The 16800-nt window shown below is 40.4% G+C and overlaps 1 protein-coding gene and 1 long non-coding RNA gene across 2 annotated transcripts in view; one reads left to right on the forward strand and one right to left on the reverse strand.

Moving 5' to 3' along the window:
- The window catches only part of LOC135434001 (uncharacterized), a 218872-nt gene that overhangs the window by 187125 nt on the left and 14947 nt on the right, over positions 1-16800 (forward strand). The window lies entirely within an intron of this gene.
- On the reverse strand, positions 4614-5429 carry LOC135434002 (transmembrane emp24 domain-containing protein 5). Its single transcript, XM_064690335.1, has one exon. It carries the CDS (start codon positions 5399-5401, stop codon positions 4700-4702), a length of 702 nt encoding a protein of 233 aa, XP_064546405.1. The 5' UTR covers positions 5402-5429; the 3' UTR covers positions 4614-4699.

The following is a 16800-nucleotide window of genomic DNA, read 5'->3' on the forward strand; positions in this document are numbered from 1 at the left end:
ATAGGCTGAAATATGAACGTAGAATTGCCTTAGTAGTAGACATGGAACAGGGTTTAAAATATGTCATAAGTTATACTAAATTATGTTTATATTCATACACTAGACGGACTTAAGGTCATATCTCTTAGTACATGCGCGCATTCCACATGCGGAAAATGGGTGGAAAATGATGTATAGGATTTGTATGAGTTTAGGGTAAGCATCTTAGCATAAGTTTGGGGTTAGCATCTTAGGCTGGAAAATGAACGTAGAACTGTCTTAGTCGTAGACATGGAACAGGGTTTAAAATATGTCTTAATTTATACTAAATTATGTTCATATTTATACACTATACGGACTTAAGGTCATATCTCTTAGTACATTCGCGCATTCCACGGGCGGAAAATGGATGGAAAAGTGATGTTCATAATTTGAAGCATAAATCGTAGCTCGAGCAAGGCCTGGTAATTCGTACTGGCATGCATATAAATAATATTAAAATGACCCCATACTTAATCAGAGTTGAAATTTGTGTGCTGAGCGAGAGCAGCCGCCAGTTCGGCTCGTTTGCAGGGCATTCAGGCTCTGGCGACCATAACTGGTGGGCGACATAATGCCCATCTTAACCGCAAGTACCCGTTACGCATAAACCAAATCCAGTTGAATTTCGTGTCGCAACCTTTGAGCAACCTAAGCAAACCATTTAATGCCCGCAACGACCACGACTTTGGCATACTTCGCTGAACAGCAGCAGCGGCAGCCAGTGTTGCCAGCTGTCGCTTCAAAAATATAGCTGAATCCACTATTAGAAATAGCTAAAAATAGCTAAAAGGAGCTGTGTTATGCTTATAAGTAAGCTGGGCCACAGTTAAACTTAGTGCATAATGTTCAGCCAAATATGATTAGAGATGAGACATGTTTAAAACTATCGATAGGCAATGAACAGGGCTGCCACATAATCCAAAATAAACAGTGTTAGTTTAGACAAGGTAATATAGCTGCCTTTGCTATATTTTTCAATAAATAGCTGAGTCAGTTTAAAAAAAAAAGGACAGAATTGCAGGCGCTTGCAAATTAGACTAGCTATTTAGCTAGAAAATGGCTGAATTGGCAACCCTGGCAGCAGCAGCAGCAACAACAACAGCAGCTGAAAGCTTGTCGAATAGTGGGCGTGGCCGTCGAGTCGCCTAGGCAGCAAACGTACAGCAAGACCCACAGCAATTTCCACACCAAATCGAAGCTGCAACAGTTGTTGTTGTTGTTGTTGTCGCCGTTGGCGTTGCTTTTAAGCTTCGTTAAGAAGCACTTTGAAGCGCTTTGGCCAAAACAGCGCAAAATGTCCTTGCCCACCAGCGTCAGATTCCGCCTACCAGTCCGCGTCCCGGCGTCCGTCCGGCTTCTGTCTCCACTTTCATTCCTTGCGTAATTCGCTGACACACAAAAAATTGTTGCTTCATTGCGTTTTATGTCAGTTGTGGCAACTGTTTTTCCCCAGCTCTTGTTGCTGTTGCAAATTGCTTATTTATTTGAATCGTGGCATGCTGAACTTTGAGTTCCATCTCTTATGGCGCTGTCGTAATGCCCCTCTACAATGTGCATTGTTTTCTTTTTTTGGTTCCAACTCTGTTCTCACTGACTTTGATTGGAATTTATATTAAGAGCAGCTCATGCATGCAGCATACGGTAATAAATTTGTTGCTGTTCAACAACTTGAAAATTCTATTTGTGTTTTTTTTCTTCTACTTCTTACACTAGCTGCGGGTAGTACAATTTAAGCGGTCCATATGTCAAGCAGGGGAAAGGGGTTATTTGAATGACAATTGAAAGCTGTGTTGGGCAATTTAGGAATAATAGTGTTGTATAACTATGAGAGATAAGTGATGAAAATTATTTTAAATTAGTACTGTTAAGAAAAACTTAAGCGCTCTTCCAGCTATCTAGAGCAAGTCTTATATATATAAAGTCTTAAGAGAAGCAAATGCTCTCTTGAGTCCAGGATATCTTGATCAATCATAGCTTTGAGCTTTTAATCTAAAGAGATTATCAATATTTGAAACAATTTGGAATACAATACTATAACGTTTTTAAAGCTGGCCTTAGGCTGAACCCTGAATTTAAATGTTTTAACATAATACGGAATCTTGAAACGGCCCAGCTGGCCCAAAAAGCAGCTCAACTCAAACACAAAACGAGCAAAAACCCATTTTGTAGAGAAAATAAATTATATCTGAAAACAATTGCAAACATTCCTAGAAGGTTGTATACTGTGAGAGTTACCTAGAATATGTTGAATATATACAATTCTTATATTTAAAAGAAGCAGCAAGAAAAAATATTTATTATTTTTAGATTACAAATTGCGAACTCTATGTGGCATACAAATGAAATTAGTGGTGGCAACCCTGGCCTAAAAACCGAACGCAAAAACGAGACATTAGTTTGAACCATCAACCGGATCAACGACATTCTTTCTACGTTCAGATAAGTTCGTCCTAAGCCAGAGCTAGCCTCTGACACATTTAGTGCATGCTCAATAAAATTTACAGCATATATAGGGTATTTAGGCATCGGCTCCTTGCCAGATAGTTTGTTTTTTCGGCACTGAGTGACAACTTGTCGTTTGTCACTAGGAAATTCAATGAATATTTTCTGCAGTAGCCAGAAAAAAAACGAAATGCAGGGAAAAGAAAAAAAAAACGTAGAATCAAGTGAAAAGTTTACAATTGGCTGCATTTTGCACACATGAGATTCGAGAGAGTCGAAGTGAAAGTAGGAGTAGGAGCTGGTAAAAATTGTTAGCCGGACGAATGCAAATGCAAAATTTATTTACTCGACACAAAGCAGTTGTAAATTTGTATGTCAGGGGCGTTGACAACGGGCCGGAAAATGTACGTTGCATGCAACATTTTGTGGCCACGTTCTGCGCTTAAATTCTTAATTGCGAGTCTTGTGTCTCGCCGCTTCTTGCGCTCTCGCCCCTTGTCTGGGCCCTCGGTGGCTGGCAAATATTTACACAAATATCAATAACAATAAATTGCAAATTTTCTTTTCAGCCCAGGCAGCAAACAAATAATTTTATATACATTTTTTTTTCTTGTCGATTTTTCGGTGCGAAGCGAAAAACAATTTGCCTCTATAGGAGAATTTGTGGGGCAACAACAATTTGTCTTGCTTAATCTCGGTTCATTAATTTAAAGTGCTACTTCGAGCACTCGACTCTGAGATGCTGGAGAATTTTGCAGAAATAGGCGGCTGCCACGCCCACTGGCTAGTAGAGTCAACAGCCTGGACCAGGCCAAACAATTGCCTTCAGCCTTGCATTGTTGGCATGTCAAAATATATTTTCATGTCATGATATATTTTCGGTTCTGCGGTTCGCTTGAGGAATTGGTGGGCGCGGGACGGGGTCGGGGAGGGAATCGGGAGGGGGTCGGGAGTTAGCATTTGGCTTAGCATTTTGCAATCATTGTCTTCTTCTTGTTGTTCGCCTTGGATTAGGGTCAAGTAGTGGCAACTTTGGCCACACTTTTGACTCGTTTTTAATAATTCATGAGCCATTTCTGTGGCTGACCTTCACAATTTAAGGGGCTTAATTCTCATTGTGGCTGTGTGGCAGCTGCCGCTTCTTTCCTTAAAGCTGCTCCGAGCTAAATGTCAAACGCTGGGCGTGGTTCAAGGGCTTAGAGGCGTCGGCAGTGCCAGAGTTTGGCACTGATTTCATTTCATGTCCTAACAAATTTTGTGGGCTATCGAAAATAACATTGACTGATTGAGGGCAGGGCACAAGGCAGGGCTGTCGGGTAAAGGGGGTAGAGGGGGGCGTGGAAAGTGTCTCAGCAAAAGACAAGCTGTAAGCACTTTAAACAAAGTTTTTCAATATTTATTGGATATTATAATGGACTCAAAGAGTGTCAGTGTTTTAAGAGTAGAAATATATATTGTTGTATGCTTTTCGCTTTGCTTTTTCGCTGCTTAATGCTTGTAATTCTCAACAAGTTAAGGCTATTAATAAGATCAAGGTGCTAGAGTCGATAGCAAAGTCGTTTGTGGATAGAACTGGAAGGCTCTTCTTGGAAAAACTTCAATTAAATTAATTGAATAATAAATGCAGTGATAAACATTTAAGGAATAAACTAAATAATTATTTTTATTATGGGGAGTGGCGAAGAATAACATGTTGCCCCACGCATTTGTTACTAGCAGTGCTCGAATCATTTGAAACATTTTAAAATATTTCACAAAGGTTAAGGTAACTTTATTTATAAATATTACATAACAATCAATGCTAAAAAGCCTTCAATCAAATGATGGAGCTATCGATTGTATTCATCCTTACTCTTAACATATAATTGCGTGTCGGAGTATCATAAAATGTTAGTATAGTCAAAAATTGGTTGAATGCTCACGTTTTCCAACACTGACCAAACTGATAAATGCAATAGCTGCTTAATTATATTGACACTTATTTGATGCTGAGTTTATATTTGAATTGGACTGCAAGCTTGTGACCTTTGTGAATACAAAACTCTATACATATTCACTTAAAAGACAGTGTTGGAAAGGTTAATTCGCATATTAATAACTTTATGCATTTAAATACCTTACAAACACTCGCTTTTTTATCTACATTCAACTGTATTTTCTAGACTCATTTTTGATTTATTCAACTAGCTTCCACTTATGAGCACATTCACATTTTCAAGTAAATTGCGACTCGGAATCAAATTTTCCTCCACAACTTGTAGAAACGTCCATCGGTGTTGAAAATGCTGCGCAGCATAAAGACCTGCAGCATGCCGACAATAATCATGGCAATAAACTGGGCACAGGACCAATTGTTGACCATGGTAAAGCTGGACTCGGCCAGCTTGCGATCCCTGGCCTCGAGGGTGCGTATATAGTCCTGTGTCTGGCGCGATCGCATCATATTCAGCCCGATCTTCGTGACGTAGTCGTGCATGTGCGTGTAGGCGCGATCGAATTGATAGTCCGTGGTCATCTCCTTGATCAGCTGCTGGCGCTCCAGCTCCTCATGATTGCCCGCCGCAATCTCCAGATGAAAGGCAACAATTTTCTGATTGAACGAGCTAATCGTATTGTCAAAGCAAAATTTATAGATGCCCGTCTCGTTCGCCTCCATGCGGTGCTTCTTATTGTGCTGCTTGTGATCCGCGGCGAGCAGCTTGCGATGCGGATCCATCAGATTGAAATTGATGTGCGCCTCGCCCTGGCCGCCGTGTATCACCTGATATTCCAGTATTATGATCTCTGTGGCAGCCACGGGCTGATGATAGCATTCCATGCGACCCGCTTCCGCAAAGATGGTCAAGCGATGGCGAAACACTTCCGCCTTGCGACCAGGTGGCAACGCCAGCAACAGCACCAACAGCAGCCACGCTGAGCAACATGCGATTTGGAACATTGTTTGTTGTTTATTCTGTTTTTTTTTTTCTAAGCGTAAATGGAAAATCGTTTCAACTATTGTCACAATTCTAGACTAGCCCCCTGTAAAAAAAAACCCTCTCGCCTCACTCTTCGAGCAGCGCCTACTCGGGCTCTTAAGTAATAGCTGGCCGCACAGTGGCTTCTGGCAGTTACTGGCCCAACCTCAAACAAGGCAGAATGTTTGTCAGTGCTAGACTATGAGATACTATCTAAATAGATATTTATTTTATCTAGCATTATTCTCTCTATGCTCTCTACTTCTCAGTCCCAGACTAAAAGAAAGGTGCATTGTTTAATTATATCCGTGATTATCCGTGTAAGGGCATAAGGATGACATTCAAGTATGTGTATATACCACTAATCAAGTTTTTCTTTAAAGGTAATATTATTATTTAAAATTTCTTTGGGAGTAGCAAATGGTTAGGCGAGATATGTACTTGATCGGTTTATACAGTAAAGACATCCTATATTTAAAAATTTATGTCTTTGGCGCTAATAATTTAGAGAAACTAAGGCTAGAAATCAATGTTATTATCGATTATGTAAGAATGGAACCAGCTCGCGAGGGATCTGTCAAACTAAAATCTCGAAAGTTTCTAGTTTAGTCTAGTTAAAAAGTCTTCGAGTAATCCACACAACCCGGGGCCAATTAAGAGTATTTAATGATCTTGGGGTATAAAAAGAAAATGAGTAAATAAAGTATTGAAATAATATTAGGGAAAGTATCAAAAAAGTAATTAAATAAAATATAGGAAAATAACAGATAGACTGCCAGATGATATATCTTATCTATTCACCTATCCAACCTGTTACATTTGCATAACCTTAAAATACCCCCTTTAGTAAGCATTTGCGATGGCTACAGGGTATAACTAGCATAATGTTCCTGTCCCGTAAAATCCTTCATTGCGACCAACTGCAGCAGCAACTAAAAGCAACTGCATCAAAAGGAATATGAATTGAGGTCGATGTGTAAATATTTGTCAACGGTAATGGAAATTTATGCTGGGCTGCTGCGGCTGCTGCTGCTGCTGCTCGCGAGTGGGCGTGGCAGGTAGCTGGCAGGTGGGCGTACGCTTACATATATACATTTTTTTTTGTGCAAAACTGTTGGCGACGACGACGACGACAGCAAAAGCCGCGTTTGCCCAAAAAGAAACTCTGCAAATAGACACGCATACTCGCACACACACACACACACACAATCTCTCACACACACACACACACACACTTGCACACATTTAGAGTCGCCTTCGTTTGCACACGTGTGCAGCGGTTTTTCACAACATTTTTTTTTTTATAGTTTAGTTTTGAATTTTCTTCATTTTTTTGTTGTTGTTGCACTCTGTGGTGTTGGTGGCGCATAAAAATTTCAGCAGCCGCGCTGCACTTCAGTTTGGATATTTACTCAAAAAAAAAAAGCTGCCCTGCCACGCCCCCGAACGCCCGCGTTTTGGAAAAGGGCACACAAACTTGCGTCAGCGTCGCTGCCGTCGGCTAAAATACGCAGTCGATGCATGAAAGCTGCAAATAACGCGACCAGCAAAAAACATGCAAAAACTAATCGAGAATGCTCGACGGGTTGATACCCTATAATGACTGATAAAGTAGCTGGTACTATTCGTATGTGTACACACCTTGCTTAACACCTTAGAAAATTGTTTTCCTTGTTTCTTAGTTTAAGAATACTCAACTGGTAGATACCCTGTAGTTGTATACCCCGTAATATAGGACGAAGTTGCAAAAAAGCAATCATTTATGTATACTCTTTGCACCAAATTGAAGAAAATTGACATTTCTCTATTTATGAGTATTCAACCGAGGTGCTATTGAGTAGCTGGCAACAGTTTTATATTTAAAAGTACTCGATCGAGGGATACCCTGTACTCAAATGTGGTGTAGCCAGCTCTCATATATGCTTGGCATCTACTTCGGAATAGGGAAAAAATTTGTTATCGTGACACTTTTATACTAGGACCATTTTTGACATTGTTCGACTAGAGGATACCCTGTATTATGTGCTTAGCTAGACGAAAATATTTAGATAAATGTGCATATGCCTTAAACTGTAGAAAATAATAACTCGACTTAATTGTAACACCTCTCTTTTTAAGAGTACTCGACCGGTAAATGCTCTGAACTATAGAAAATAACTTCTCGTGAAACTTTTATGGCTGAAAAAGCATTGATGAAGGTTTTTGTCTAAAAGATATACTTTAGGCGAAAAATGATCCAAGATATTAAATATCGACAAGTATATTGACATAATGATTTATGAATATATGATACCTTGCTATTCAGCTCGTAACATACTCTTCACAAAAGTGTATCCCACTCTATACACAGATTGTGTATTTATACAGGGTGTAAAAATGTTTGTCGGGGTCGATGTCGCTGTCGCCATGTGGCAGCTGCCAGGTGGCAAGTTGATGTGGGGCAACTGGGAGCAAGGGCTAGCTCAGTGCTGCGGCTGTTGCAACTGGGCGCCAAGTTTTGCACATGCCGTGAAATGTAGAAGCCTTTACCAGGTGTTTGTGTGTTGCGGGCGTGAGTGTTGGTGTGTGTGTATAAGTGTGCTGCGGGTGTGTATATTGCTTTAGTTGATTGTTTGCCTGAGGCGCGTGATATGCAAAGGCGGGGTAGTTGGGCCAAGCACAGACTCTGCCAGCTTGTCAGCAAGACGGCCAATTCCTTTTTATGAAATTAGAAAAATTGATAGCTCATATGATTTATTTTTTCCATGAAATAGGTGGGAGACATGTGCATAAGATTGGATTCTATGGATATTCGAGAGCAGCTCAATAAGAAAATGCTCGGCAAACGTAAGGCGAAAAATTCAAATCAAAGTCCTGCACTTGTGGGGCATGAAATAAGTGGGCATAGCCATATTCATCTCTCTTTATTTATTGATCCTAAGAATGTTTTCAAACATGATGCGGGGATTCTAGATGTTGTAAGACGGTGCTCGATTGAATCATGTTGAGCGCAGTCGAGCGCGTTCATAAACATAGTTAAGCAAGGTCGGCGGCTGCTTGATGAGGTGCAACATGATCGATCGTTTGTCAGACACGTTGCTTGACGCGAACGAACGTGGTCATAGCTCACATATAGCTTAAACATGATCAAACGCAATCGAACTTTGTCAAATATTCCACTAGACGAGGTCGGACAATGTTTCGCCTATTCAAACAAGGCTTTAACGTTGTCCAACACGGTCGAAAATAGTCCAATGACGAGTTCAAATGTGGTTGGATGTTGCAAGAAGCGATCGGATGTTGATCATGTCTTATAGTTCAGCAGTTGCAAGAAGAAAAAGTGGACATATGGTCACACTAAAACATTTCGCTAGTTTCTCCCGACAATTTTCATTATGTTTAATCTATCACAATAGTCTATCAATCTTCTATTGGATATGTTAATTTCTGATTAATTTATAAAACCTTCTAAAATTTGTGCGTTGATAAACAAGTTTTTCTGCTTGGTTCAATGATTTTTCCACTTTTTTATTCATGTTCTATACCTCTATATAGTTGCAACCCTGGCGGCTTTGACCACGCCCACAGCCGTATCAGTTGACGATGTAATTAACAAGTGCATCAGTTTCTCATTGTTTGCGCAGCGCGGCTGGAACGACGCAGTGTTAATTACTCCCCAGCGTCATGGCCTGTTCCTTGCCAGGTACCGATCTGACCCCACCCCCTCCCCCCCTCCAATTCCTCTTGCTCCTTGTTCAGCTACTGCTTCTGGGTCCCAGTCGTGTGGCTGGCATGTCTGACATAGTGGCTCACTTAGTGCTCGGTGTTGGGGTTCTTGAGCGAGGCGTGTTGACAGGGCTCCCAGGCGCGTGAAAGTCGCAAATTAAAGCGCCACCTGTGGCCAGGTAAGTGGGCTAGTGTGTCCCCTTAGTGTGTGTGTGTGTGAGTGTGTGCGAGTGTGTGTGTGTGTGTGTGTGTGTGTGTGTGTGTGTGCTCTTTCTTGTGTGTTGCCCCAATGTTAATATCAAAATGGCGCCCGACGCTGCCGGCAATTATGGCTGCCATCGAGCACTGCCACGCCCAGGTACTCAAAGCACGCATTCTGGCCAAAAAGAGCAGAAGAAGAAGAAGACTGATAACAACAAAAAGGCAAACAGCAAAAAAAATAAATTTTTCTTGGCCATTTAACGCTTAACAAGCATTTCACAGCAGTTACTCGTAAGTGGCATTTTAAAGCTGGCAATGGCGATCGTTTATCACAGGACATGGCCGGCGAGGACAACAGCGGCAAATGCGAAGTCCTGCGTCCCAGCAATGCTGTTAATTTCATTACCAGCAGGAGCGGGGCGGGGCGGTTGGGCGTCTGCCAGTGACCAGAAGGCGTCCACTGCAAATGCTGCACAATCGTAAAAATACATTTAATTGCAGCTGGGAGCAAATGAAAAGCGAGCCAAACCGAGGGGGAAGTCTCGGCCAGCGATAGGTGGGGGGCGAGGGGCGCGGGGCGTGGCAGGGGCTCACACACAAACTATTAAAAAGCAGTGTCCATTTTAACGATCAAATTATTGCTGCGATATTATAAGGAAGACAACGCAAAGGAGCGACAGCAGCGCCACAAGAAGTCAGTTTCGGTCCCTACGCTCCCACCTCCCAGCTCCCCCCTTTCCCCTCCCCCCTTCCCTCTTATCCATGCGCTTCCTGCGTATGTCAACGCATGTCCAGGCCGATAATGCGTCGTCCCCGCGGGCAGTCGGGCAGGGCAGCCAGTATCCCAGTTACCCAGGCAGATGCATTAATGTGGCGCCATCTGTCGTCGAGACGCTTAAACGTGCTGGTGTGCGTAATGAGCAAAGCGGCTTTTAAACTTAACATGAAGGCAAAACGAAAATTTAATTTAACTGTAACTGGAATTACGCATTCGTCGCTGAGTAATTGCAATTGCATATCGCATGTGGACCAACTATGTATGAGCACACTTAAAGCTTTAAGGCTGGAAAATCAGTTCTATTCTCTCGATTTCCGTACTCCTTTAACTTGTTCAAAACTAAACCGATTTTCGTAATTAGGCATATTATGTATTTAATGATTGAATGAGCATCAACATTTATTTAAAATATTCATTTAATTTTAATTGCATATTTGATCAATTAAGATTGTTGAAATGAGTAAAAAACTCATTTTGAGCCACAATTTATATTAATTGGAATAAATTCTGGAATATAATTGGAATTTAATCCTTAAACTCACATAACTTTGTCTAAGCCTCACAAGATTTGTTCTCTATATTCAAACCAAATTTTTATTGATTTTTTTTGGAAAAATCTTAAGTACCCGCCAGATTTTCATTTCTTCATATCATGATTCGATTCTCAGCAGTTATTTATGTTTTGAATTGTTACATGGCCAAAAATTCCAAAAAACTAAAATGACAAAATTCCTCAAAGTACGCTTTCGAATTTATCATATAGAAAACCATTTTAATGCTAGATAAATGCACAAAGCGCACGCACATATTATCCAAGTGGAAAATCAGAAATATCAAATAAACATGCATTCACAAATACCATCAGCATTTGAATATTACATAAAGAATATTATATTATGCATGCTGTGCATTCTGGTTCGTCTATTCCATTGTGTATTTATGTGCGTATGAATATGTACATTGAATAGCTGGCATAAACAACAACAGAGTTAATAATGCACTCGAATAAGGTTGAAGTCTTGCTGGAGATGGCATGCATAAGCTGGGGCTTTTCATATGCATTTGCGGCTTTGAATCTCAACGTAAACGTGGCACTATTCAGGTGAGAGCTTTGATTTGAGCGTGACTAGCTTAGCAAATGACAAAGACAGAAAGGGAAAACTCAAAATTGAATGTTGTGAATTAATGCAATTCTCCGGTTGGAGATAAAACACGACCATAAGTAGGCTGACAACCGGATGGCTGCAAAACAAACTGAAAATAAAATATTATATTGCTACGAACGAAATCGGGTATCGGTTGGATCAGTTGAGCCTAAAGCTCCTCAAACAAACGGGTTGGCTCAAAGATATATTTCGTTATCCACATTATAAATTGAACGAGTCAATTTGAGCCAGAATTTGGGCTTATGATTATGGCTTAATGAATCTCTAATCACGAATTTTGTCAGGCAAATGTAGCTATTCAGCAATAACTTCTTGAAACAAGTAAGAGTAGTCAAGTTGGGATGCCCGACTGGGGGATACCCTGAACCTTTTTCTACCAACAATAAATGCATTTCGCGCAGGTTAGTCGAGGGGGATGCGGGTGGAAGCTATAAAATCAAAGATAATTGCTCTGTATATACTATACTACAAGCTACATGTCAAATTTGGTTACCCTAGAAATTAAAGCCAAAGCGATTTGCTAAAACAACAGGACTTCGGTATCAATTTTTATCGATTGCTTGGAAACGGCGCAAGCTATCCATTATCGGAGAATCACTACGAGGACTTACGTTCAAAACTTCAAGTCTCTAGCTCATATAGGTTCTGAGATCAACGCATTCATACCATACGGACAGACGGAAATGGCCAGAGCGACTCGGCTATTAAAGCTCAACAATATATATACTTTATGGAGTCGGAGATGCTTTTTTCTGCCTGTTACATACACTTCATCAAAATCATTTTACCCTTTTTATCCACTTTCAATGGGTATAGGGTATATAAAATTGGCGCTGCATCGTTACCTTATTTGAAATTTGGAAAACCAAAACAAATAAAATCAAATATCAAATTAAATGTAATAATTTTTTAGTAAATAGGAGACCTTTTTTTCATAGGATAGGAAAACAAACAAGGGAATTATCTAAAATTAAATATAACAATTTTTGTTGTGAGCATAGAACATAATAATTAATGCCTAATCAATGCCCACAAATGATTCATCCAACAATAATTGGTAATCACTAATGAGAATAGAGCTCTCAATAATTATGAATTGGCAATTGTAATAAATTTAATATAGTAATTTATAATTTATCGCTAATCACCAATTACTCATAACTATTGTAGAACATATAAATGGGCTTTTATTGCATAACGTTAAATGCGATTTTTATTACTCTCATTTCGTTTGTTGTTAATTGTGACGTAAGCCTGACAAAGAGCTGCGAACTCAAATACATTAACTAAAATAATTGATTGCGCTTACCTTTACATAATCAACATGTGAGCCCATAATTAAGCTGCAACTGTTTCAAGTGTCGGCGAAAATTCATGCGAAATATAATCAGCTTAGCGTGCGAATGGCAACATTTTGATAAAGCCAAGAGTTTAGGGCGCAGCTGCCTGTCTGGCATATGATATGGTAAATAAATCCAAAAGTTAAACACAAAATCAAGACTTAGCGGCAGCAAAGTTTCTTTAAAGTTCACAGAGAGCGCGTCTTAATCACAGTAACTTGAGTGCCCGAGCGCACCATCACGTTGGGCGCCAACATATAATATGCAACGTTAATTTCACCTGGCACATCGAGCAACCGGCTTGAGTCAAGAGACATTATCATTAGGAATGCAAGTTGTGTGCCTGGTATTCACAAAGAACCTATTTAATTATGCATGACAACTGGCATATAAAGACATATGTCCACAGTTGTTAGCTCCAACCGAAACTTTAACACTCACACGCTTCCGTTGGCCCCCCCACACCACCCTCTTCAAGCAATCCAATCCAGCTTCAGTTTCTTTTATATTCGGGGCGTCTTAATTGCAAACCGGCACACAATGCCACGAAGCTGGACAGTGTGAATAGGTTCGAGCCAGCAGCCAGCTGCTGTCTTGGCCGCCATTGCCATTGCGAAGCCATTAGGAGCGGTCAGGCAGTCCGTCCGTCCGTCCGTCCGTTCGGTCCTACAGCTAGCCACGCCCCCCGTTTCAGAGTGAGGCGAAGGCAACAATCAAGCGAACAAATTGGGTTACTGCTCAACTGTCTGGTTAATGGCTACAATGACACAATTAATTGCATGTCGGTTTCCCAGCTGGCTCCGAAGTCAGTCCCACTTCTCCCCACTTCGCCCCGCAGCTGCCCTTTTGGTCGCAAATGCTCAGCTGCCTTTTGCGACTGCTGCTGCTGCCAACATGAATTCATTTTTGTGCTAAAATTAAATATGCTTAAAATAAATTAATAATTAGATGGCCCATGATATACATTTACAGCAAGAATGGCAACTAGAAGAGCAAGGAGAAGCAGAGGCTCAGCTCTCAAGTTTTGAGTTGAATGTGAGAAAACTGAACCTAAAAAAATGTAGAAATTGACGATTATTATAAAATACTTTAATTTATTATTATTACTACATTTGGGAGCATAGTTTGGATAAGAACTTGAGGAATTTTGAAAAGCATTTAGAAGGCTTGATGAAAGATTGAACAAGTTTTTTAAACAACATTTATTAATTTTTTTTATTATTATTTTCTTGTTTGTATTTAGGAAGTTCTTAGGCTCATTTTAAAATTATACATTTTTTCAAATTTAAATTAATAAAAAAAAAGATTTTTCCGTCCGTCTTCATGTACAAGCGAGTTAAATAATTGAGAGAAAATTTGAACCTGAAGGAAAATTTCAATTATTATTATCTAACGTCTCATTATTTCCATATTGCTTTTTCTTTTATTTTTAGTGAAAATAAATACTAAGTTTGAGCTGGCGACCTGCCGCTTGCTGCCGACGATTTGCAATTTGAGGAAATTTAATTTTTAGAGCAGCCAAATCTTTTTCTTAGAATACTTGAGATTGGTTTTAGCTCTATTATGCAGGAAAAAATATATCGTTAGTTATCAATCGTGCAGTACGATTCGATTTCCAAATAAAAGGGAATTTTGGCTTCCTGTCGAAACAATATCTTGGAATATTTTTATTTCTAAAAATATTATTTTTGTTTTGCCATAAAATGTAAACTGTTAGCAAGCAGAAAATACATGTGCATGCGCCTTGGCAGAATTGCTCAGATTCCACTCCACAAGCTGTTCTATTACTTAATATTGGTTTTCTGCAGCTATTTCGATTTGCGATTTCAGTTAGTTGGCTGCACGTAGTTTTTGCAGCCGCTCGACTGGCGCCAGAATGTCCTCTGTGCTGGCTCAAAGGATATTTCCTTGGCATTGTGTGCTGTCTGGTATTTTGTATTTGGCCATGGTCATTACAATTGTTAAAGCCAGCTGATGCGGAGCGTAACGCTTTAAACTACAAAAAGCTCTTTGCTGTCCGTCCCCCCGCCCCGCCCGTCGCCCCTCTTTGCTGTCGTCGTTTGGAACTTTGACTTGAGCGCAAAAGGCAGCTCATAACAATGAAACTTTTGTACGCTTAGCCATTACATGTATGTGTGTGTGAGTGTGTGTAGTGTGTGTGTGTGTAGTTATTGGCAGTCTCTATACACACACAGTCATGCATAAGCTTTGCACCTGCAGATTTTTGCAAATTAACCCACATTTGCCGCTACGTTCTTCAGGGTTTTGTTTGTTCTATAGCCAAAAGTGAAAATGTTCTCATTCGGCTTAATGGCAAAATGCGTTGCACAATTTTCTTTTCTCCAAAACTTTTCCAGCAAAGGGTATCCCGTTACCCGTTTGACCAGCTTGACCAGCTTGACCAGGTTTTTCTCCTATTTTTGCTTTTTCTGTTTTGCAAATTGGCAAACTTTTGTTCGGCTTTAATGCGATTTGTCTATTGTTTGGGAATTTATCAATGGACCTGCTTTTAATACCCTTTAAACATGTCTGGATATTGAGCTAATTGAGGCGCACTAGGGGCATTCTATACTAAATATTCACATTTCTATGTGGCCTACAATTTTGGGTATTTACCTTGGGGAAGGTAAGGCTAGAGGAAGACATCTTACAGAGTATATATGTATTTTTGATCACCCGATCAAACAGCCTATTCCATCCATCTTTTTCTGGAACAACTAATCTCTTAGTCTTTAAGCTCATCAATATGGAAGCATTGGAAATATAGGTGAAACCTTAAGACCTTAAATGAAGAATCTTTTTGTTCATCAGATATCTTGACCACATTCGAGATTTATCAGTCGAACTATGCTCTTCACATGTAAGGCAAACCTCTCACCTATCAACATCGGACCGCTATATCATATAGCTCCATAGGAAGAATCTGTCGAAAAATTGAACATCATTTCATTTGTATACCCTGATACCATTGAAAATGGGTAAAAAGAGTATTATGTATTTGTGCAAATGTATGTAACAGGTGGAAGGAAGCATCTCCGACCTCATAAAGTATATATATTCTTGATCGGCATCAACAGCCGAGTCGATCTAGCCATGTCCGTCTGTCTGTCCGTCCGTCCGTCCTTCCGTATGTATGATCGCAAATATCTCAGAACCTATAAGAGCTGGAGACTTGAAGTTTTAGCTGAAGGTCCTCCTAGTACCCGTGCAGATCAAGTTTCCTTCCGATATTCGATAACTAGCCCCGTTTCCAAGTAATCGATAAAAATCGATATCGAAATCCTGTTATGTTAGCAATTATGGTAAATAATTAAAGCAAAAATCACCAAACTTAACATGTAGCTTCTAGAACAGTATATATATATCAAGTATCTTTCATTTTATTCGTATCGCCTGTTGGAAGAAGAGGGTTCAGGGTATCCCCTAGTCGGCAGCTCCCGACTCGCACCTCTTACTTGTTCAATATATCTACATCAAGTCCAGCATTTATGAGCTTCTAACTTCCCCTCACATATGTATCAAAGCTCAAGTCCCCGCGGCTGCTTTCTCGGACTTATAAATCAACCTTATTTTACTAGCTTCTAAATAAGTCTGTATATAGGGTTAATTTAGGGTGGGCTTTCGCTTCTCCCGCTGCCATTGGTTGCATTCGGCTGATAATATTTACCCTTCAATGGGGCCCTTCGGTCTGTGCAGGGCACGTGGCTTATCTGCTGCTATCGGAGTGCGTTTCTCGGTGTTAGCCCATTTTGTTATTGACTTTACCTGTAGTATGCAAATTGGCTGGTCACATTTGCCGCTGCTGCAATATATATTTTTTTGACATTAATATGCAAGCTGCAATGGCCACAAAATTTGCATGTGGCCTACAAATTGGCTCGCCTGTCCGGCGGCCAGCGCGCCACTTGGCCAAAACAAACTCTGGGCCAGTCGCTCATTAAAATGCCACCGTGAATAAAAAACACAAAAAATAAATTAGTATGATGGAAAAATGCCGTGGAAAACAAAAACCAAAGCAGCGACGCCTTCGCTTCCGCTAACGCTTTATGCGTCGACGCTGCGTTAATGGCCCCGCCATAAAAAGCCCAAGGGGGGAAGGGAGGAGGCTGGTGTGGGTTTTTGGGGACTGGAGTAGCTGCTAATGCAGGCGTCAAAGGCAAGCGCTTTTTTCTCTCACGCAAACTACGCAG

The sequence above is a fragment of the Drosophila montana genome, unplaced genomic scaffold (assembly GCF_035044405.1).
Source record: "Drosophila montana isolate Dmon_TW-CO22-7 unplaced genomic scaffold, ASM3504440v1 contig_3257_1, whole genome shotgun sequence".
NCBI lineage: Eukaryota > Metazoa > Arthropoda > Insecta > Diptera > Drosophilidae > Drosophila > Drosophila montana.

Bases quoted from the DNA above. Each gene is read 5' to 3' on its own strand.
- LOC135434002 (XM_064690335.1), bottom strand. From the start codon at position 5,401: ATGTTCCAAATCGCATGTTGCTCAGCGTGGCTGCTGTTGGTGCTGTTG.